The 23,418-nt window shown below is 36.2% G+C and overlaps 1 protein-coding gene and 1 long non-coding RNA gene across 22 annotated transcripts in view; one reads left to right on the top strand and one right to left on the bottom strand.

The window, feature by feature from the left end:
- LOC116239166 (uncharacterized) overlaps positions 1-22,650 on the top strand; it is a 114,061-nt gene extending 91,411 nt beyond the window's left edge. For 3 of the 5 annotated variants that reach the window (XR_016470068.1, XR_016470067.1, XR_016470069.1), the window contains 4 exons: positions 4,691-7,691; positions 10,515-10,634; positions 18,139-18,282; positions 21,868-22,650. This is a non-coding gene — a long non-coding RNA (uncharacterized LOC116239166). The remainder of the gene's footprint in view (positions 1-4,690; positions 7,692-10,514; positions 10,635-18,138; positions 18,283-21,867) is intronic. The other 2 variants (XR_016470071.1, XR_016470070.1) reach the window with 1 other exon arrangement.
- ATP2B2 (ATPase plasma membrane Ca2+ transporting 2) overlaps positions 1-23,418 on the bottom strand; it is a 393,147-nt gene that overhangs the window by 61,560 nt on the left and 308,169 nt on the right. For 14 of the 17 annotated variants that reach the window (XR_016470063.1, XM_090148058.1, XM_090148043.1 and 11 more), the window contains 5 exons: positions 21,015-21,107; positions 14,746-14,787; positions 12,897-13,061; positions 10,507-10,721; positions 8,674-8,916 (listed from right to left, as the gene is read on the bottom strand). Coding sequence is in view for 16 of the 17 variants with exons in the window: in XM_090148058.1 (XP_090004184.1) it covers positions 8,674-8,916; positions 10,507-10,721; positions 12,897-13,061; positions 14,746-14,787; positions 21,015-21,107 (758 nt within the window). In the remaining variant the exon portion in view is untranslated. The remainder of the gene's footprint in view (positions 1-8,673; positions 8,917-10,506; positions 10,722-12,896; positions 13,062-14,745; positions 14,788-21,014; positions 21,108-23,418) is intronic. The other 3 variants (XM_090148056.1, XM_090148057.1, XM_090148052.1) reach the window with 2 other exon arrangements.

Genomic DNA, 23,418 nt, shown 5'->3' with positions numbered 1-23,418 from the left:
AAAGTCCCACTGCCTCATCTATAACACACACCTATGTTATGTATTTGTCTAACACTGCAAACAAAATACAGAAATAGAATTCACTGATAAAGGTAAAATGAAATTAAAACTCTTAGAAATACACAGATCTGTAGAAATCAATTGAATCTGATTTTCATCAAATCACGTGAATTTTTAGCAATAAATTTACAGTGCATTGCACTTCGAAAATACAACTAAGATGGAAAGGGACAAATTGGGTAGTGCTGGAAAAACGTTTCCATCATCTAAGCAATTGGTCCATTGTACAAAAAGACAATAAGATCAAGGCTGGAACTCTAGAAAAGTGAATTTCATGCTTCACTTAGAGACAGGGAGCTTTAAATTGAGCAGGGAACCATCGCTCACCAGGAAAATTCTGAACTCTTGTAAGACTTCATGTTTTCTTTCATTTACCCAATCCCAACCACCACTGCGTGGCATTTGTACAACATTGTAAGAGACAGTTGCTGGCACTGCTATCTGAGAAGTAACTTTGTGTAAGTAATACTGTTTATTTTCCAAGTAATTAGTCAGATTGGCATTAACCTTTTAGTTTTAAACGGATCAAATGCAGCATTTATCTAGAGACTGAGAAATGCTCAAGGGAATATTTCAATGCCATCACCTGAGCATTTAAAAAACAAGAGGATAAACAGTTTTCACCAATTTCTGCAACCGAGACAACACGCTGAAAGCAGCCAGTAATGGATTTACATTCCCAGTGTACTCCACAGTGCAAAAGAAGGCTCAGGCCCTTTGCTCCACATTGCCTGCTGCAATGCCAGCTGACCAGGAGGCAGCCCCTAGTGCCATCACGTGTGCTACGTTACAGATATTCATCCCAGGTGTTTCTTACTGTTTGCTAATTTCCAGGATTATTACGTAAGGATAAAACCCTCCACAGATCCATATTCACACAAAATGGCTGCCAAATAGCACTCCTCCTCCTCTGCCTGACCCAGTCTTAAAGATACTGAAATCTTGACTCTGTCTAAAGGTGGAATGTATTTTTGAGCGCTGCTGGAGGAAAGAAAGTCGAGGCAAGAAAACCATTATAAAGGATGATCTCTGCTCGGGCTGTCACCAAAATGAAATGAAATCCATTCCAAAAATACTCATACAAACAAAAGCACAAAGGGGAGCACACTGACTGTGCAGCACACAATATAGGCAAATCTCCTGCTGCTGTGGTCTAACCAAGGTCTAACCATCTTTTTTCCTTATATTCCACGTTTACCCTTTCCCCTCTCAATGCATCCTCACTGTGACATTCTGCTTTCTTCACATCCCTTCCTTCCTCCACTGCCACTCCTTCCCCAAACCTGATCTGCTTTCAAATGTATGAGTCAACCCTGCCTGACAGCAGATGAATGGATAATCATTCTCACAGACTTACTCAAGTCAACAGCTGGAGCTGCCAGTTAGATTTGCTGCTTACTATTAATGGCAGGAACCACAGAAGGAATAATATAGAATTTAGGACACACCATTCACTCAATTTAATTTTTTTTTTTTTTAACCCTTTCTGTTCCCATTCTTTCCTTAGTTTTGTATGTGTGTTTGTTGGGCAGGTATCTATTTTAACTTGGAACACTGTGAATAGTAACGGCAGAAGTTACATAGAAAAAAAAAAGATCTGACATGAACATTCATATCAAATAAAAAGAAACAGTAATTTTATCTGTGATTTTTTAATGCAAGAAACAAGTGCTTATGTAGAGGTTCAAAGAAGACCATAAGTAAAAATGTTTTTCCACTTTTAACTACCATGTTAACTGAAACTGTAGTTCAAAGAATAAAAGCTATTTTCTCATGGTTCTCCTCTGAATAAAGAAGAGAATTCTAGTGACGTCCAACTGCAGTTTCACTGAGTCTAATTGTCCTTGGCAAAGAGCTGCAGTAAAATACGGAATCATTTGGTGTTGCCTCAGGAAATACAAATTCTGATATTTTCTGTTTATAGGTATGGCATTATCTGATTTTTGGCTTTTGAGCGTGGTGTAAGAAATTAAACAATCTCTAATTTTAGAGACTCTATTCTGTTTTGAATACAAGACTTCACTTTACATGAGAAATGTGGACCTTTAAAGTTGCATCCAGAGGAGGGTCACAAAAACGATTAGAGGGATGCAACACCTGCCCTATAAGGGCAGGCTGAGAGCTGGGGCTGTGCAGCCAGGAGATGAGAAGGCTGCAGGGAGTCCTGAGTATCTAAAGGGTCTGTAAGAAGGAAGGAGACAGACTCTTTAGCAGGGGAAATGGTTTCAAATTGAAACAGAGGACGTTTAGATTGGATATAAGGGAGAAGTTCTTTTAGAATAAGGGTAGTGAGGCACTGGCACGGGTTGCCCATAGAGGTGATGGATGCCTTGTACCTGGAGATATTTGAAGTCTGGCTGGATGGGGCCCTGAGCACCTGATGGAGCTGTAGGCATCCCTGCTTACTGCAGTGGAGTTGGACTAGATGGCCTTTAAGGGTCCCTTCCAACTCAAAGATTCTATGGGTCTGTGATAGTTCTCAGCAGGACAACAATACATTAATGATCAGTGATCCTGTATAAATACACACACATACAGGTACCTAGAGATATAAAGATGAGGTCTGTGCTGCATAAGACAAGAATTGGAGAGCCGCAAGCATCTACTGTTGAAAAGATACGAGATTTCCATCCTCTTTTCTTGCCCTGAAAAATTTTTAAATTAATCTAGGGAAAATTTAGGGAAAAATCTACAAACTAACCTACTAATTCTGGTGGGGTTTTTTTGTGGACGTGTTTGTTTTCTTTTTGTTCATTAAGAAACTTCCAAATTATCCATGTTTTTGAATACAGCTTTAAAGCTTCCAAGAAGACCTTAACTATATTGAAATTGATTAAATTATGAAAAGTAAAGGGAAATGACAGTGAATTTCTGTTGGCTGAATAGTATATACATTATGTACATAGTACATACATAGTATATACATTATACAAATAGTTTATACATATAAATATGTATTATTAATGAGAATTTGTTTCCATCACTTCAAAAATAAAATAGACAAGATGAATTGTTCAGTTCTTTTAAGCTGGGTCACAGGAGGCTGGCAAACAGGAAATTATAGAACATCAAAAAAGACTTTATGTCTCTTGGAAAGATGTTAAAGGGATCAGGAATGCCACTATACCAATGCATGCAGTGTGTGAAATAAGCAGAAGGAGCTGGAAATCTTGATGCACTTGAAAACTATCACCTTACTGCTATCAAAAAAACATGGTGGGATGATTCACGTAACTGGAAGAATTACCACTGAGGGCTTTCTAGAAGGCATAGGCAAGGTAGAAAGGGTGAGGGAGTTGTCCTCTATGTTAAAAAGTGGATGTACTGCGAGGAGCTCCCTCAGAAGCAGTCAGGAACAGGTTGAAAGCCAGTGTGTTAAGATTAGGAATAGGAGCAATGAGGGACAGCTGGTGGTCAGGGTCTACTACAGGCCACCAGATCGGGGCAAGTCTGTTGACAAGGCCATGCTTCAGCTGCAACAAGTTTCCAAATTAAGCCTTGAAATTTGATGTTTTTAAAACCAATTTGATAAAAGCAAAGTAAACGTTGAACTTCACATACCTCTTTGAAGACTTTCTGATGGGACGCTGTCTCCCAACAACCTAGATAGCTGTCCTACTTTTGGATGCAAATACATTCCTCACAAATGAAAAGAACCCTTCCACTGGCCTCTACATCTGTGCTGTCAGTACCCACTGTAGAAGCTCATTTATTCATGTGAAGCAGCTATTGTGCTCAAACCTTATTCTCCATCACTTTGACAATTTCAGTTCTGTAGAATGCAATTTCTTCTTATGGCTGTCATATTATGGGTTACCAACTTGTTCTGTCAGCCTCCCTCCACCTCTTTTCACCAAGAAAGTATGAATTGTATTCATTCCAGTATTTCTGCATCAGACAATTAGTTAAAATAACTATTTATCCTTAACAATAAAACCCTGTGCCAAAATCTCTTGAACTGCTTTCAGTATGACATTAGGGATTTAGTTCCACTTATTCTCATAAGATCTTCCTTTATATATGCATGAAAAAGTAATTACAAAAGGTAATAAGGTGAATTAACACCTTTCTTTTTCTCCTGGTAAATACAAATGGCTGAATCTGTGTTGCAGTCCCATCCTGTGGCTACGCTGCACACCAGCCTGCATCCTCAGCATCATTCTCCCATTGACAGATCCCCTTCCCTGGGAAGTTTGTGGGGAACTCCTGTTTGCTCCTTGCTGGGAATATTTCCGGTTTTCAAACCTAAAGCCTTGTGAGTACAGGCCTGTAAGAGTGTACTGTGAAGAGTCTCATCTGGTCAGAATGTAGTGGGAGTTTGGGTGCTGGCAACTTTGGCAAACTTCACTATTTTCTTAGAGACATGTCAGTGTCATAAGCAGGTGGTTTTGTGCTTTACAATAAACAGGAAATACATTGCTTTCTTTGTTCTGACAGCAATATATATATATATATTTTAATTCACCACCTTTGTTTTATCCAATAAAGCCCTTATTGTTCAAAAAGCTGTACAGGGGCACTTCGTTAGCTAATATTTACCCACAGATAAACATTTACTTCATTTTGTAAGCTGTGGAAGGCAGTGAATGTTCTGCACTTTTCTGTGACATGTGTCTTCTTCCTTCAACAGCTTCAGTAAAAGGATGTCAATACACTATGCTGCACACCATAAAATGCAGTAAATGATGCCCCAGATCCTCAGAACTGAAAACAGCCCTCTCAGTGCTGATATTCACCTAATACAAGGATAAGTAGCTCTCTTTTTTTGCTCCTCAGGCAGCTATCAAGTACTCATTGAAATGCCTGTGTTAAATCATGACAATGACTGGTTCAGGCAAGTCCATTTGTATTGAAAATCCCACAACTAAATGTGAGACATGACCTCCTTTTAATAAGAACACATTATACTTGTCCAGCAAGCATGTCATCTTTGCCCTCTGACAGATTCCAGGAAATTAGAAGAAAAATAAAGAAGAATAAAGAAAATAATGCTCTGAAAGTAAAGCCTCCTATTTATTTCCATGGAAACTTTAGAAGCTACAAAGAGCACAGTAACAGTCTAATAGAGCTAATTCTCAGCTACAAAACGTGTTTTTCAACACAGTCCTCACCATGAGCTCTGCGTTTGTGCCAGAGATGAACAAGAAAAAGCCTGCATGCCACACTCATCAAAATCTACAGCAGCAGAGGTGACCCACTGTTGCCATTGCTGAAACACATCACCTGCTGCCTCACTGAGCTCACATCCACCGTTTGGTCTCCATAGATGTTCAGCCAAATGTCAGTGAATACCAATGAGTGCTATTTCTTCTGAATGGAAGAATTCATTGACACTTTTTTGCTTCATATGTACTTCCATGTCAGACACCATTGTGTCAGAGTGCCCTTTGCTGCCATTTCTCTTATGGCAACAAACTGTTACGGAATACTGCTTTACTCCCAACATCTGCCTCTGACATCACAAACCAACATAATAAAATAGGAGGCATTACTTTCGGAGCAGCCCTCATACTTATCTAGAACTGTATTAATGCATGCAAAAGCTCAAATCACTACTTTTGCCATACGGAGTCTGTATTTCATTATTGCTCCATGATATTCAAGGTCACTGTGCTTTCGAACCAAGTGAAATTGAGTCATTCCCAAAATGGACATTTTGTTTTCAGACTAAGAATTGCTTTACAGCCTTTGTCACAGCTTACCTCCAAAAAATTATTAAGTCCAATTTATACTTTTGGTAGTTAAAGCTACATAAAACTGTAATACTGGGGAAAAACAGGCTTTCTGGAAAACATCTTCACGTAAACAGCATAAGAGCAGCACTGAGGATGCTCAGAGACTAACAGAATGCAAAAACAGCTCAGAGAACATTTTAATCCTTGAGAAGCTCTGAAAAGAATTATATATAACTTTGCAGTTGTTTGGTTAGAATAACTTCTTTTTAATTTCTCAGGGAACTTCAAGTCTTTTCTTCCAAGCACTGGTATTATTTTCTTTTTATATTTTTATCAATGGTTCAGTTGCCCCTTAATCAAAAGATAAGGCAAGATGAAACATTTCTCACTCAGCAGAGCACATAGGTCCTATATGTGATCACTCTGAACAGAAGTTCACGCAGTGAGCATTTACAGCATGCACATAACTGATCACTAATAATGTATGTAAAATATGTCCTAATATCTAAAATTCAGTTGTTATGACATTTTCTCATACACCCTATGGGTCTGAGCTGATATTCACCATTCTACTGAATACACTCTAAGAATGAGTGCAAAAGCATGTGTTCAGTATTAACATTTAGAAAAATAATTCTGCATCCTTTACCTGATTCTGCTCTGTATTTTTTTTCTGTATTTATTTATAAATTGTAGTAAGGGCTTTGAAACAGTATTTTCTATCATAAACTTTAGCTTAAGCTTGCTGTAACAACCACCTTCTCTGATACTGGAGTATTCTCCTGGGGTCCACGCTTCAAGGTTTGACCTTATGATGCTGTTATAATAGCTAAAAAATGACCACTAATTATATACTGTTATGTTCCAGTATCCCAGAGCATCCTGTGATTTCCAGAGAATAAATGGCTGCATCTATTAATTTTGAATAGAATCGATCTGTGCAAAGGCATAAAATAACTGCAGTAGTGAAACGCTGACTCCTAACAGGCACACAAGAATCTTTTCAGTGAGAAGGAATGATTTTAGCTAACAGGAAAGAAAATGTAAAACAACAACACCTATAGTGAGATCACAATGAAATTTTACAACTACTATTAATCAGGAATTTTTCTGTTAAATGAAACTGATGCCACAAGAGAGAGGATATTAAACATATATATTATACACATGACACTTTGGAAAGTGGTCTAATATCTTCCCACATCTCATCTAGAAAGCTAAAACTTCAGATGAGAGTCTGAAACAGCATGAAGTTGAACACACACATCTCATTTGTGTTTGATTTCAAGCATTCAAAACAAACAGCAAAATGCTGAACAACTGAGGTGCAGCTGACATTAAGTCTTACTCTGCCAGCTGCACTTACCTGAACCAGCAGTCTGCTGTTCTGTGCCACATCATCTCAGAAATGAACAAGTTCTGCCAGTGCTGGTAACATTCTCTTAAATCCCTACCAGTGCTGAACTCCATAGTGACAGCTAGAACTGATATTGGCAACTAGCAAGTATACAAACAACAATGTCCATATCAACCTATTGCCCTTCATTCCTATTTGTCTCTATTTCCATTTTTTAATTCCAGTGTGTGTACAGAGGCAGAGTTTGGTTCCATTTCAATTCCTGCAGGAGGAAGCACCTAGACTTACGAGGGCTATAACCATATTAACATAACTAAGATATATGTTCCTCTCTCCAACGTTACACTGATGTATGAAAGCATGCTCATGAACAACAAAACATTCCTGCTAATTTTCAATTTGTGTAAATTAGATTTCCAAAAGCCACTGCCATAAAATATCTATGTAGCATTTATACTGAACCACCTAAGAAAGGCAGGCCTGTTTTCATTTTGGCTAACCTGTTTGGCTTGGACCTGGACAGATCATAAGAAAAAGAATGAGACCCAGGATTCAAGTGAGAACTGATGCTGTTATTTGGATCCTCACAGCTGAAAATGGTATGTAGCTGAGTGAGCTCTGCATTTCCAGAGTATCTGAACTTCAAGTCAAAAGGAGTAGCTCTGACCTCAGTTGTCTACTCCAGCTACTTGTCCTTGTAGAGCAACAGAAGAGCTGTGTTCATTAAGGGCTGGTTTCAGCTGCAAGGAGGCAACAAACAGTCCCTATTTGAGCTGCTGAAGGATTCATGTCCTCCCAGTGTAGAAAGTAGTTCAAATCTGCTCTATTTCCAGAGAGCTTTCAGTGAGAACAGAACAGTGGGTGCCTCACAGTATTCCAAAGACTGTTTTTTGTGATTGTGCTTAAAAAAAACCCTACTTTTAAAATATTATGAGGTGCATATATGATGCAGCTCAGCTCGTTACTGATCTGTAAAAAGGGCAGTGCATAAACTCACAAGCTAAAAAGGTGTTTGGTCAGAATAAGTTTGACCTTTCAAAGAAAACATCTACTGAAATTGCAAAAGTTTTCAGTCTCTTACTAGTCATATACAGAAAAGTCTAATGGCACAAGCCACCAGATTTTTCCATTTTGTCCTCCTTCAGTGAGTAAATAAAACATGTGGAGTCATAATTCACTTGAAAATGTAACAAGAAGGACTATTCACTGATACAACCAATCCCACTTGTGTTACTGAAGAATTAATTGAAGATTTCACACAGAAGTAATTTTACGGATAGGAAGCCTCAGTGAAAACTCGTTTCATGAGTAAAGATACCAGCACACAGGTTGGACCATCCCAATCTGCTGGCAGTAAAATGTTTTAAAATATTGCATGGTCTTGTATATACAAGTACAACCCTGTTCTCAAAAAAGAAGCCCACATGAGTATTTTCACAGCCTCTGCTCTCATCTTGAGGAATTCAACAGCATTTAACAATTCATGCAGGATGTTAAGGAATTAATAATGCTTTCACAAGTTATGACTCCTTCTACCCTGTTTCATTTTACTGCTGGAGAAAAGAAAAAACAACTACTCACCAGAATTTTTGTAGTGTAAGCACTGTTGATAGCAATTGCATTAACCAGTAATTCAAGGGTCTTAGCAGGTACAGAATCAGGGTCAGGGATCTCTTTGTAGTGCACATCACCAATATAGGCTTGGACGACTGTCATCCGGTTGGTTGTTAGTGTCCCTGTTTTGTCAGAGCATATGGCTGTAGCATTACCCATAGTTTCACAGGCATCTAAATGGCGGACCAGATTGTTATCTTTCATCATTTTCTGAGGGGAAAAAAAAAATAGTAATAATAACTTCAAGATTTGCTTTGACAAATCTTAAACATCAGTCATACAAAGGAAGAAAGTATATCTTGCTCACTAGCATGTAAAGCTCAATCAGTATTTTGTGTCCAGTAATTAGTACTGTATTTACAGACAATCAAGCCCTGACCATCCCTGGAATAGTTTTTTTGATCAAATGAAATAGTTCTATCCTTTTATCATCGATAAATATTTTAAGGAATAGGTAGAACAGCAAAGATTAGCTAAAGTACTGGAAATACTGTAGATAATAGGATTTTTAAAACAGTATAACTATAGCAAATATTAGAAAACTGTGCAATTTTACATACTTTGTTTTGTTTTTCTCCTAAACCTAAACTCCTAAACCTAGAGATCAATCAGGAATACTTAGTAGCATAGGTTACCTAGTAATTCAACAGCAGTATATGCACAGAAGATGATTGAGAAGCTATCCTGTAAACTATTCATATTTCTATATTTTAACCTTGAAAGTCTAGTCAAACTTTTTAGCCTTTATTTAATATCATTTCCAATACCAGTGTCACCTTACATCACACAGAGTGACTACACATCTTGCAAACCAACCAAACCAAAATAATCACCAGTGACTTAAAAAATCCACCACCATTCCATACTGCATATTTTTCACTGGTTAGAAAGTCTGCCTGGAGTTATATGTTATATATTCATACTTTTTCAATATTAAAAACCTCTGTGCCCAATCACCTGACCCTAACTTTCAGAGCAATACCTAATGCTTACAGGACACAGTGTCACCAGCTGAAGCCAATATGTATGATACTGCTGAAGCTGAAGCCAATATGTTTGATACTGCACCCACAGTTACACAAGGATGGATGTGCTGCATGCACTGTGTGAAGGCCATCAGGAGCATGGGAAAATATTTTTAAAGCAGTTAGGCTCCTTACTGGCAAAATCACATGGCTGAGATCTGCTCTTTTTTTTCCCTAATAAGAAATGACTACCTATAAATCAAGGTACTTCTTCATAATGTTCATATGTTATTTACCTGCTAAGTGGAAATAAATTACAGAATTTTCACCTGGGATTGCTAGAATGTTTGTGTAAGGCCTGTCATTATTTAATTTCCTGACAGAATCATTTACACTGGCTAAAAACCAATATAACTGCATTTAAGAAGAATTGTATTCCTTCAAAAAAAGAATCCCGAAAACTTCAAATCCTTGTCAAAATTTTTTACTATTGCAGAAGCAAGTCTGAAGACAAACTTACACTAAAAGCCTACACTACTCTCAAAGTAAGCCCTGCTCAATAAATTCCTGGTAACTTTGTAAACTAAGCAGGGATTTCTGTTGTTTGAAAACTGTGAAGTTTAAAAGACTTGAGTTAGCATACAAACGCATTTTTCTGTTTTGTCAGAAGTACTTTCAAAGTAATACTTTAAGGAAATTTCTCCCTCATTATCATTTTAATGACATTAATTTACAGGCCAACTTCAATCAAACCTAACAAAAGCTGAAGAATAACCCACTAGCTAACTAGAAAGAAAGGTATTTTTCTCCTATAATTATTTTGAATGTTTCTTACCTTTACAGAATAAGCCAAAGAAATAGTGACAGCAAGTGGAAGACCCTCAGGGACAGCAACCACAAGTACAGTAACACCAATAATGAAGAATTTAACAAAATACTGAACATAGACAGGAGTGCACTCAGGTAACCACTGTTTCTTTTTCACCACAAAGGTGTCAATGGCAAAATATAGTACCAAAATGATTACAGTGATGGCAGACATCACCAAACCTGTAAACAGAAAGAAGCAATTACTACAAAGTAAAACACAGTTAAAAATATGTGCAATTAGAATTTCATATTTGAGTTTTATGTAAAATTATTTTCACTCTTCATAAGAGTTTACATTGCCACCAGTACAAATAATGATGAATTCTATAACGTCGAAGAAAAAATTACTATAATACATTTACAGCAAAAGTCATTATTATAGCAGGTTTACAAGAGCCATACATTCTAATGAAAAGGGAAGTACTCCATTCCTACAGTAATTTCTATGCACTGTCACATTGCTGCCCTTAAAACTGACCAGTCAGTCCAAAGTTCTGCTGTTGTTTAACCTAAGTTTTTCAGGTTTAGTACATCACTATTCTGTACATATTCGAACATCAGTTGCTCATCTTTCTCTTTAAATACGTTTATCTTAAGAGGTTTAAGAAAAGGAGCCTCTTCCTATAATTTGCTGGTCTCTAGAATATTTCAGGCAGGGGTGTTCAGTTGAATACAGTGAAGTAACATTGCAGAATTGTCCACTGAACAGTTATTTAATTGGTCTGCTTGAAAATTTAATTAAGTGTTCCCAAGGTTTTTCTTTCAAAGGAATCTATGCAAATAGTGCATATTTCTCTAAGTAGAGGCTTAAAGGCATAAACACTGACAGTATTCCACAAGAGAGACTGATAAATATTTCACAGAAGTCACAAAAGATCTGGGGACTAAATGTGCTCTCATACAGACTGTGGTAAGACAACGTTTTTCATGCACAGTTTTGTTCCTGGATTAAAGTGACAAACGAAAACTGGTTACACCTGCACCTACTTAGCCTTGTTGTTATTACTCTTTGACATGCTCTGATGAAGAGGGTAAGCCTATTTTTCAGAGTAAATTAATTTTCAGAGTAAATTAAAAGGATGATACCGTGAATTCCATGTCTTGACTGAAGTGATAGACAGATAAATAAATAACTAAATAATGTAAATAAAAGGATTTTAAGGTTGCCAGGATATTGGTGACTCAGGGAGACCACCACTTAATATCAGAGGATATAGAAAAATCTACTAAAACATTATATAGGGAAATCTTTATGACAACTCAGGACATTCCCATAGATTGCCTGATGTAGAAGGAAAAATAAGACTAAAGAGACCATAATTAATTTAATTCATATTACTTGCCACATTACTGTTAGAAAGATGTATACAATTACTTGAAAATTACAGAAGAGATGTAGAAAAAGTACTTATTGTAGAAAAATATGTGATCTAAGAAGTTAATAAACACAAGAAATCATGAGGTTTCGTATCAGTGTGTACTGTTATACAGCCAGCAACAAAACAGGAGAAGCCTGAGAAATATAAAAGTGGGAAAACCATGAAAGTGAATACCAAAGAGAGATAATTGTAGATTAAAAGCCACATAAAATCCAGGAAAAAAAGACAGAAGTGGTGTCGTGGTCTTCTGCCATCAAAAAAAAGTGTAATAAACTAAAAAGGATTTAGAAGGAATAGGAGGGATAAAAATCAGACTGACAAAGAAGGATAAAAAGTGTTCAATGGAAGTAAAGATAGGAATCCATTGTAGGAGCACAGCCATCTGGATAGAGTCTGAGACCTCTTTAATAGCAGTGGAAAAATACAGTTAGCAAGCATTACATCATTTTGAAAGACCTTAACTTTCTACCTGCGATGTTGGAAAAGTGCCACTTTTAACAGCGTGGATCGAGTGGCATTGTACAGAACAGTCAACATATGCATCATGTTTGCATAGAACGTGTGAACATGGATGTCATGAGATCATAAATAGAATAATTTCAGAATCCGTAAGTGGGAAATATTGTGAGAGTGACATTTTCAGATTATATTAGAAATTCTGTAACTATGTACTTGGAAGGGAAGAGGAAATTAATATAATGTAATTACTGCATTTGGGAATATCAACCAAGCTACATGTCATTTTGCTTCATATATTCATTACAATCCAAGTTGCCCAAAGCTTTCTGTTTCTTGATTGTAAAAACTGGGCTTCAGAAGATGAAAGATCTTCAGTACCACCTACTGTCTTCAGAACCGTACTGTGACAGCCCATTTCTAAATGTTGCACTAATAAAGCACTACTCTCTTAAGAATTATTTGTTTATAAGCCCTTAGTAATAATATACTGCTAATTCAGTCAATTATCCCATCATACCTGCTTTGCCTATCTGGACTGCCAGCTTGGTCAGCTTTCCCTGTAGGACAGATTTTTCCTTCTTGTGCATGTTGGATTTCTTCTTGTCTTTGTCATCTCCTTCTCCCCCCTCAGCACTCTTCAGTGGCTGCATCTCCATGGCAGCAGCCCCATCCTGCTGTTTGGCTAATAACGCAGAACAAAACTGTTACTTCCAAACTGTCTTCCATTCTTTTTCTTGTAGTGTTGATACTTACTGAATTAAACTAGCAACACTCATTGTTGGAGCTGATGAACATAACTTTGCACAGGATTACCCTCTGCTCCCACAGCAGGCAGATGCCCAGGTGAGGACCCAGTGGGGTTCCAGAGGGACACAAATGTACAAGTTTACCCACATGCCCTTCACACAAGAGAATATATATGTAATGCACCATTTGTCAAGTAGCATGAAAACCTCTAATTCTGGGTTGGTTTGTTTGTTTACCACCAACAATATTCTGTATCATACACATATATATCACTTAATGTTTTGCAACACTTGGCAAGTAACAGCACATCAGCACTGCAGGATTTCCTAGAATAGCAGATCTCAAATATTTTGGCAAGTTGACTGTCTATAATTTTCTAAATTTTGGTGTATCTCATAGATTCCAATGCAGACTTACAATCTTAGTGTTAATTAAACCATTTTAAAGGCAGTATGGTTGCAGGGATGATCCATGCACCTGCTGCTCAACTCCACCGGCATCTCAGTGAGCAGTGCACCTTAATTTGTGAACCACTATTCTAGAATAATACCAAACTTAAATAAAAGTTTCCTTAGCATTCATTATCAGATTGCCTAATCTGACCTTCAAGTCAGACAGCAATACCATCATCATTCTTCAGTAAAAAACAAAACCAGAACTTGAAAGGCTAAAGCATCCTTTCTTGAAAGAATGCTAATAGGAGGAAACTTCAATTTAGTATCAAAGAGAAATAGATGCTTTTTAAAAGCAGTGACACTCCACAACTTATATATGTGTATATGTCTGTTCGGTACAGAAAGGAAAGCAAATTAAAGAGAATGAGATGAAACAGATCTGCTCAGGTTTGGCATTTACGAACAATTTTTAGAAAATTATGCTTATTTGACCTGGAAATGTAACTGGTCTGTCTAACCTAAAACCATACACATTTAGTATGACTTTATTTAATACTTCTGTACCACTAACAACTGAGTTTATCTGTTCTGTATCTGATCCGTTACCTTTGCTAAATTTAGAATTTTCCAAGAAGAATAAAATGGTGTAGTTTAATTTCCTTATTTAGCATAATCTAAAGAAATCATGATATCTGTCTCTTGTCTAATAAAAATATACTATACTATACTATAGCTTTGCTTCAGAGGTAAAACATTTACTCCCATGAGATTGTATAGTAAATAAGAAACACCTAATGTTCTTAATCTTCCTCATCCTCATAGCACACTTTTATACTGCTGAATAACCCAAGGCATTACATTTCCTTTTCTTATTATTTTAATATCTTCTCCCTACAAATAAAAATGTTTATGCAACACCATTAAACACCAAAGTCGACAGGACATACCAAAAAGAGGGCTGGAAACTCACTAATGATACATAGCATAAATAACTTGCACACAAAAATGAATTCAAACGAGCTTTGTGACATGAAAGTATCTTATATAATAATATCTTCCCCTCTTAAGAATTTGATACATCAAAATTCTATAAATTACAGCTTCTTTCGTAGGACCATTTGTACTCGTGTGCAGAAACCACAGACTTTCATTTTATTTTTCAACAGCATCTAACTACATGCTAAACATAACATCCACAACCTGCTTAATAGGAAAGAAGATTACCTTTGTTCTGGCTGTTCTCCATATTCCCATCCTGCATTTTGCCTATATGATGAAAAATTTCAACAGACAACAGACAGTAAACAATCTTCACCCAAGACAACACGAAAATGGGAATTTAAATAAAAAGGGCAGACAAAATTAATGACAGTGTTACAGATACTAATTTATGATCAGTAGCCTTTGGTACATGTTTACTTAGAAGCATGGACAACATAACGTGGATACATTAAGCATCTGCAAGTCAAATTTAATGGTATAACAGAAAATACTAAATATCATTACTTTTTTTTTTCTTTTTTTTTTGGAACAAACAAATTGTGTAAGTAATGAGGATGAAATTAATAAAAAGAATCCAGTAGAAAGCAGAAGTTTAATAATACTGAACTGACATCTCAGACATCTACAACTGAATAAAACCACAGGTAAAAAAACTGGCAAACGTCAGTACATAGATGACTTAATTAACATCCACCGAAATTATATCAATTATTTTGGCAAATTAAGACAACAAATAACTAAGCATTAATAAATAAAACGTAAAATGATATCTTTCTTATTTTTGCAATATTATTTAGCAAGTTGCTCCTGTAAATATGAATGCCAGGTGATCATCCTGTATTCTGACCTATTCTAAACAAAGATGTAAAATGTATTTGTAATTTCCAGTGTAATGATTTAGCTACATTTAGTGTTAACATATCAAACCCATCATTTGTAATACACCATATCAAACTGCCTTTGAAATAAAAATGGCACAGTACCATTTAGAGCACAGGAAACTCTGCTATTCAGAATAACTGGTAAACAAAGAGTATTTAAAAATTATTGTTGGGATACATTGTGAAACTTTCACAGTGATAGAAAAATTAATCTCATGGAATAAACTACAAATATCCTGAATGGATGGCATCATCACTTCGTAGTTAGTTCTAATTCTAAATAGAAAAATAATACTAAGGAAAAGTAATAGTCAAAATATCTTCACAGGATTTTGACACATTCTGGTAAGAAAGGTATCATAAGAGTTTGTTAAAAAACAATAATAATACAGCAGCTAAGTTCTGCTCTTCTGCCTCCTTGTGATTACAGAGCTGATACCAGCATGCATAATAAAGCAGCAGAAATTATGCTTCAGCATGTATTAATTTTTTCACACTATGCTGTGAAAACACAGTAGCAAAACTGAAAGGCTAAAATGCATTTCTTACGTTTGCATTTTCACAATTGGAAAATCACTAAAGACTCAACTTTCTTAAAAAGAGCAAAAGGCTGAAAAAGCTGAAAATATATTACTGTGACATTTCACTTCATACTGATTAGCATGAGGCTACAGCCACTGAGAAATTGCAAAGTGTAGAATGACAGTAAAGGAAAGGATGTTTTGCTAAATATAATGCTCTCAGTATTCATAAGGATTACAAAAGTCTGCTGTTTAGCATGTCTGTTTTTATCTTTGTTCTCATCTTGGATGAAATATGATTTTAAAAAACAAAGGGCACCCTTCTTCCAAAGACTTACATCTTGTCATAAGACACGAGTCTATGACTATGAGCAAAAACAAGTTTGTTTTCATTGTGAAATGTAACAAAAATTTGTCAGTTCATCTAAAAATTGCAGTTTAAAAAAAAAAACAACAAAACAAAAAAGCACCACAGTGTGTGGTAGAATTCTAAATCTGCCTGTGTTTTTCCTGCTCTATGCTCTGCTTTATTGTTCATTTTTCTGACTACAATTCAAAAAATTCTAGCAGTATAATTAAAGATGCTTCAACTAAAAAAATACAAATATTGTTTCCTATGTGAATCCGAGTATTTTCCTACTGTCTATATCTGCTGTTTAATAGAGGTGAAATCATTATCATAATGAATTACACTAATGATGCATCTATCCTGGCTACCTAAAAATACAAGGACAAAAAATGGTCAGTTGTAACCAACAATATAAACACAGTTATTTAAGAAAAATATTCTAAACCTCTGCAGCTACTGTACTGCACTTCAGTGAATATTTCAGGGACTGCTAGGGGGAGTAAAGTGAGTTATTAAAACTAGTTGAATTCAAATTACTTAGATAGATAACAAAGAATAGGTAATTAGGTTAAGAAAACAATACAGTAAAGGGAAATAAATGGCTTGGTTCCTCGCATTCCCTGTAATTTATTGAATCCTAAGTCTGCAATTGACAAATCTTAAGAAGAAAGTAAGAAATTAATGTGACAGAATCATTACTGATGAGAAATCCTTCTCCTTTCAGCTTGTGTTAGGACTAGAAATATTACCTGACCTGGGTGCATTGTTTAGAAAATGAAAACGATACATAAATATTAAGATCTTAATATAATTCTTAATATGAAATTCCTCAAAAATATACCTTCTTAACATAGCTCTGCAACTTCTCCCCCTTTTTGGGGACAGTGTGCCCTGAAATCTGGGGCAATTACTCCGAGTTTCTTTTCCATGCAAAGATGAAAAATCAGAATGTTCAGAAAAGACTTACAAAGCCTCGTAGATTTGTATTCTGCTCGTGCTTTGCAGGCTTTGCATTTACATATAGAATGTTTTGCATTTTGCCTCTACCTTGTGAAAATTTCCATCTCTTTACTTGGAACATACCCATGATGTTATTACTGCCAGAGTTCTTACTCTAAAAACAGTAACCTCAGCAAAGAAAAACTCCCCTTACATTCTACGGCTCTTAAGAAAGGAGGAATCAGTCAAACAAAATAATAAACTCCTACTGCTGACATTAGAAGTTACGTGTTCATTAGAGGAACTGCTTGAAAACACCCAGAGAAGCTAATCTAGTTTTATTCCGCTGTGCTGTGGTGGAGTGAAAAAAAGAAGCTACCCTACTGATTTTCCAAAACGGCTCATCGTGCAACAGAAACGAGTTACAGCTCTCCTAATGCCAACTCAGTTATATTATGCAACTCGAAAGAACAGATGTGCACTGCAGGTCTTTAGATAGGGGGAAAAGTGACGTCAAACATGCGAAGTGAAAGATTAGGAATTCTTTCAAGAAGTCTGATATGAGCCAATGAGATTAACTTCAAAGGAATAAACCTGATCCCATTGTCTCAAGTAGGATGTTTTAGATACTTTTATGCAGAGGGATCTAGAAATAAGGCGGCCAGTGATCAACACTGCTTTCTCTGATCAAATCAAATTCGGGATAACCAAGCACTAAACAAACTGAGATTGCTGCTTCTCATATTAAAAACTATATATATTTTATATTTTCTAAACACAGTACTATTAAATCAGTGGAATTTTCATGAATTATGACCTTTCTGTAAATTTGTATCCTTTTGAGAACTGAGTATATTTTGTGGATATGCATGTATTTATATATAAACTAATAAGACTGACCAACTATTATACCTTTTTATTTCAGCTGCTAGAACTCTACAGAATGCGTAGCAGTTCCTTCAACACAGCAGGAGGCCAACAATAGCACGTGTGAGAAGCCTATATAACTTCATCACTGTACGTTCAGGGACTGCACATAAAAAGCACTTTTTCTGGGTCAACTATATTTGTAAGTAGGATATAAACCAATTTATTTTAAATTGTGACAAGTTGATTTTCAGCTAACAAGTAATAGCATTTCCGGTGCTAAGTACTTATTCAGGTATATGATATTTTTTTTGTTCCTTGGAGGTATGTTCTACACAGAGGTATAAGCTGTTTGGTAAAACTTCATTTCCAGTTCTACCTCAGGGAAAATCCTTAGACATTATTGAAAATTTAGTTTAATCGAGGCTGGAAAAACGGTTACAAGAAGTTGATCTCCTTCTCTTAGAATTTAATTCTTTCCTTTCTTTCTTCTCTCCAAACCCTGCAGAAACACAGCTATGAGAGCTGCTCTGAAAGTAATGCCTCCTATTTTATTATGTTGGCCCATGATGTTAGAGGGGGGATGGTTGAAGAAGTTGAACCTTCCCACCTATATTCCATTACATTTTGTTGCTGTGCAACAGCTGGTAGCAGAGGGGCAATCTGACAGAATGGTGTCTGACATGGAAGTACTTATGAAGCAAAGGAGTGGAACTGAATTCTTCCAGGTGGAAAAATTGCACCCTTTGACATTCACTCATAGCTGATGAACATTCATGGAGGCCAAAGAGTGGATGTGAGCACAGTTAGGTGGTGGGTGGTGTGTGTCAGCAGTGGTGACAGCAGCGGTGCGTCATCTTGGCTGGTGTAGATTTTTATGAGCATGGCATGGCATGCAGACATGATGACCATCACTGGTGAAAACGCAGAGCTAATGGTGGTCACTATGCTGAAAAATAGTGTTTTGTAACTGAGAATTTGCTCCATCAAATAGTATTTGTATGCACTTTGTATCTTTTGTAGTTTCCATGGAAATAAATAAGAGGCATTTCTTTCAGAGCTACCAATGTACCTTCTAAGTATTCTCTATCTCATCATCACTGCTGAATAGAAAAATGGCGTAATATTAGCAGAAACCAGACTTGGGCAATTTCCCAGGGAATTTCAAAACACTCAGATCCAACTGTGTTTGCAGTCTCGGCTCTCCTCTGAACATACTATCAGAAAAGTTGATTTATAGAAAGTTTCTTCTCTCACGTTGATCAAAATTCTGCAGAATTAATCCAACTGCCTTATGTTGGAAAAGTTAAAAGCAGAAACATACTTTGTTGAATTACTGACTTCAACACTTACCACTGAAAAGAACCGAGTTTCTTTTCCTAACTATGACTCTAAGATAAACAGGGATAGTAACTATTGTTTCTAATGGGAGAGAAGATAGAAAGTCCCATAGATACTTGCTTTAACACACTGATTTGATATCCTTTGACACTCTATTTCAATATTAAGTTCAGACATTAAGACCAAACGCAACAGGTATTTGCCAGGCAATTAAATTGTGCTAACGGAGAGACTAGGTTAGAATAAATTAAGATTCATTTCTTTAGCATACTGAGCAATGGTTTGCATCCAGCAAAACACTTAGGCAGATGCTTAACTCAGTGCAGGCCTGAGACTAAATATAATTCTGCAGTCTCCAGTGAGACAGAAGGAGGTAATCTGGTAAGACTTGGTTCTGTGGGTGTATTTATTTTGTGCACAAAAAAGCGTGTAAGAATTACAAATAAAGGAAAATGAGAGAGTCCTCATTAATTTCCTGGTTCTTAGTCTCTAAGAAACCTGAAATTGGGATGTTGGAACTAGGATGGTCTAGGGATAAGAGAGGGATGGGACTTGTAAGCAGGTTTAATATCTTTTCTGATTTTGTCACGTTATCCCACTAGTTTATCTTACTAACTGTTTAGAACTTGCTATGTCAGAAACTAGCTTTACATGCATAATGCAACAACTATTGATCTATAAAGGAAAACTTTTTGTTACGAACAGACAAAAAATAAAATGACTCTTGTCAGTGTAATTGATGCTCTACCAGAGGGAAAGGGCTCTTCAGTTTAGTAAAGACTAAACATACTTTATGAACAGAAAAAATACAGCTGTTCTAAGACTAGTGTTCTAGACTAACACTGACCCATTCCATTTAATACTGCAGTTAGAGTATTAGAAAAGACTGAATCACCTGCTAAACACCATGCTAAAAATGGGGTCAAGAAGCTGTAGTAAGAGACAGTCAAATTTGACTACATCTATATATATTTAATCACTGCATACTGAGTCATAGATACTCACTGTCTAAGAGCATGCACAAATATCCACACAATCCCATTTCAGCCAGCCTCTTCCCAAAAAGATGCTGACAGCAGCAATTTTTTAATGAAAACGCTGCAAGTTGAAACTGAGCCAGATTCCTGACCCCAGCATTATTTCTCAAAACTACGTGAAGACTTTATGTACGCTTATGAGAGTGCCACATCAGAAGAAAAGATGATACAATCCCTTCATCATGGTGTTCTCCTTCAGGTTTGTACTGACCAATGCGTAAAGAGTTTTATAATGAAACTTTATGTACAGGCAACTCAAAAGTTTTGAAACTGGTCTTTGTTAACTGAAGCATTTAACTGCAATTTTAATCAACAGCAAAGAGATCACAGTTCCTGTTTGTTCAGCCTCCACGCCTAATTCCACATGAATGAAATAATTCATTCATAGCATCTTTGTGGCATCTCTTATAAGCTACTGTAGAGTTTATGGAATAGGAGCACTCAGAGGGTAATGACACACATAAAACACCTGTGCAGTTCATAGAGGAAAGAGGGAATCTTATATAGTTTGGAGAGAGATCTATCAAATAAAACAAGCTAGGTGTTCTTGACGTACCATTGACTAAGCTGACATTTGCATTATCGGTGGCATTTGCACCTGCTGCACCATCTGTAGCTGAAGGAGGGTGGGAGGAGGGATGGGAAGAATCTACTGAATAATAATGGATAAAAACAAACAAAAAACAACAAAAACCAATAAATAATAATAACGAAATGCACATGACAAAAGCAAAAACATTTATGAAATTCTGTGGCTTTGTTTTCTCCAAAATCAATGTTTTAAATTAATCAACTTAATTGACAAAAGCAAAACATCAATACAGAAAAGAAAAAACTCATATATGAAAGAACAGTAATTACTAAATAAACAAGAAAGACATTTCACAAACTTGACAGTTGGTGAGAACTGACTACACATAACACTGTGTATGGTCCTTGGTGTGAATTTTTTTACTTAATTTATAAAAGATCCGCAGATATTAAAAAAGGTTGAAATATTTCCCTTGAGTAAATGAACTTACGGGATGCATCAGGATTTTTAAAACCTGCAGCATACTATATAGTATATGCAACATGACATATTTTATATTTGATGTAACACTGCATGCTTCAGCACATTACTGCTGGCACCACATTACTGCTGGCACAGCCTAGTTTCACATGGGCTGGCCCAATCCACGTCCTGTCATCACCTAATAAAAGCATACACTGATTTGAGCAGAAACACTAAGTTTTCCATACTGTATGCAGAAATGTAGAAGAAATACAAGGTCTTGGAAAATACTTTTTTTTTTTTTTGTGGAGAATAATGCATTGTTTTAAATTCAAATGATAGGCATTCTGTAATTGCCAGTTTCGAGGTAAAATGAAAAAAGTAACAGAACATGAAGTCCTCATTTTGTTTTCAGCAATTATCTCCATATTAGAGAAACTGCACAAGCAACATGTGAATGGGAAACTGATACTTTTTTATTGTTTTACTGTGGACTTTTTACAAGTGTACAGAAGATGAATCTCCGTAAATAATAAAGTAAGTTTTACTTGTTTCTGTTGGCCAGTTGTTAACCAACCACACACAGGTCCTCTAATGAGCCCAGGCCAGGAATCTTGAACTTCCTCAGTACTTAGCCCATAATGACTGTTCCATGCTGTACCGGTTTGTTGTTCAAGAAAAATCATTTTCTTTTAATTTACAAACGGTAAATTGAGAGAAGAAAATAAACAGCATTCAGGATTTAAAAGCACATCCTGTGTAAGCAGTCTGAAATTTGAAAGTTGAAAATTTCAATTGCAAATGATTACTCTGATGATAACAACAGTGTTTTGGTTACTCACGCTTATTTTTTATTCCATTTGGATGCTAACAGGCACAGCACGAACTGCTAATAGCAAATCACGCATTTCAGCATTTAATAAACTAATTTACTTGTGGAGATTAACTGAGTATTCAAGCTTAACATTAAGATTTGCAACACCAATAATGCGCGCTTACATAAATGTTTGCCATGAACAATCCTGTTGATTTGAAATTGTTCTTTAATTTAACTGGACCAATTAAAAGACAGTTATTTTGATCATTCATTCAACCCTGATTTGCACCAAAGCTTGCTGGCTAAAAGCCTCATTCTTTCATCTGATGTGGTGGTAGAACGCTTACTCTACCTGGAAGCTGATTTTCATCCTCCTGTTTCACACCTGTATGATGATTTTTACAAAATGTTAATGAACAATAAAAACATACACCCACATGAGACTGAAGCAAATCGTTAGGACTGGTAGGATTTCAGTGAATGGCAGGTTTATATACCTAAGCTGGGGCTCAATCAGCAAACACCTTTACGTAGACACTCTCCTGTACCAGCACAAATCTGCTAGTAACACTACAAAATGAGGAGGAATGTTCTTGGTATTGCAGCTGTATGCAGTTGGATTAAGTGTCTGCTTAAAAAGATCTTACACATCTCTGCAAGAATCTCTGTCTCTAGGAAATAAGTGATGAGCACTGAGCATTGCATTCCTTTGCTATCTCAGATTTCTCTTTCACTAGGCTATCCACAGTGAAACACTGGAGAATTATCAGTGTCCTGAGCAAAATAATATAAAGCTAAACAAAGGACCTCAGGGCAGACATCTGTTACATTCAAGCAGATACTGAAGTTGCTCTTTCCATAGATTAAATGCAAGAGAGCAAAACCTTTGCAAATTTTAGGTGACTATTGATTTATGTAAAAAGATATGACAGTGGGAGTATGCCCATGTATTCCCTTGCATTTAATTATATACTGAGAGTCTGCAATTTCACACTGAAAAAACATCTTGTTATCCAATGCACGTTATTGGGTAACGGCTTTTGCTGTTTTTCCATGTGACATGCAATGACAAAAATGGGTACAAAAAAGCTTTTAAAATCTTTTTTGTTTGTTTGTTGGTGGGACTTTTTTCTTTGATTGATTTGTTGG

The sequence above is a fragment of the Phasianus colchicus genome, chromosome 11, assembly GCF_987193195.1.
Source record: "Phasianus colchicus chromosome 11, bPhaCol1.hap1.1, whole genome shotgun sequence".
Taxonomy (NCBI): domain Eukaryota; kingdom Metazoa; phylum Chordata; class Aves; order Galliformes; family Phasianidae; genus Phasianus; species Phasianus colchicus.
Note: the sequence above shows the minus strand (reverse complement) of the source record. Positions and strands in the feature narration are given on the sequence as shown.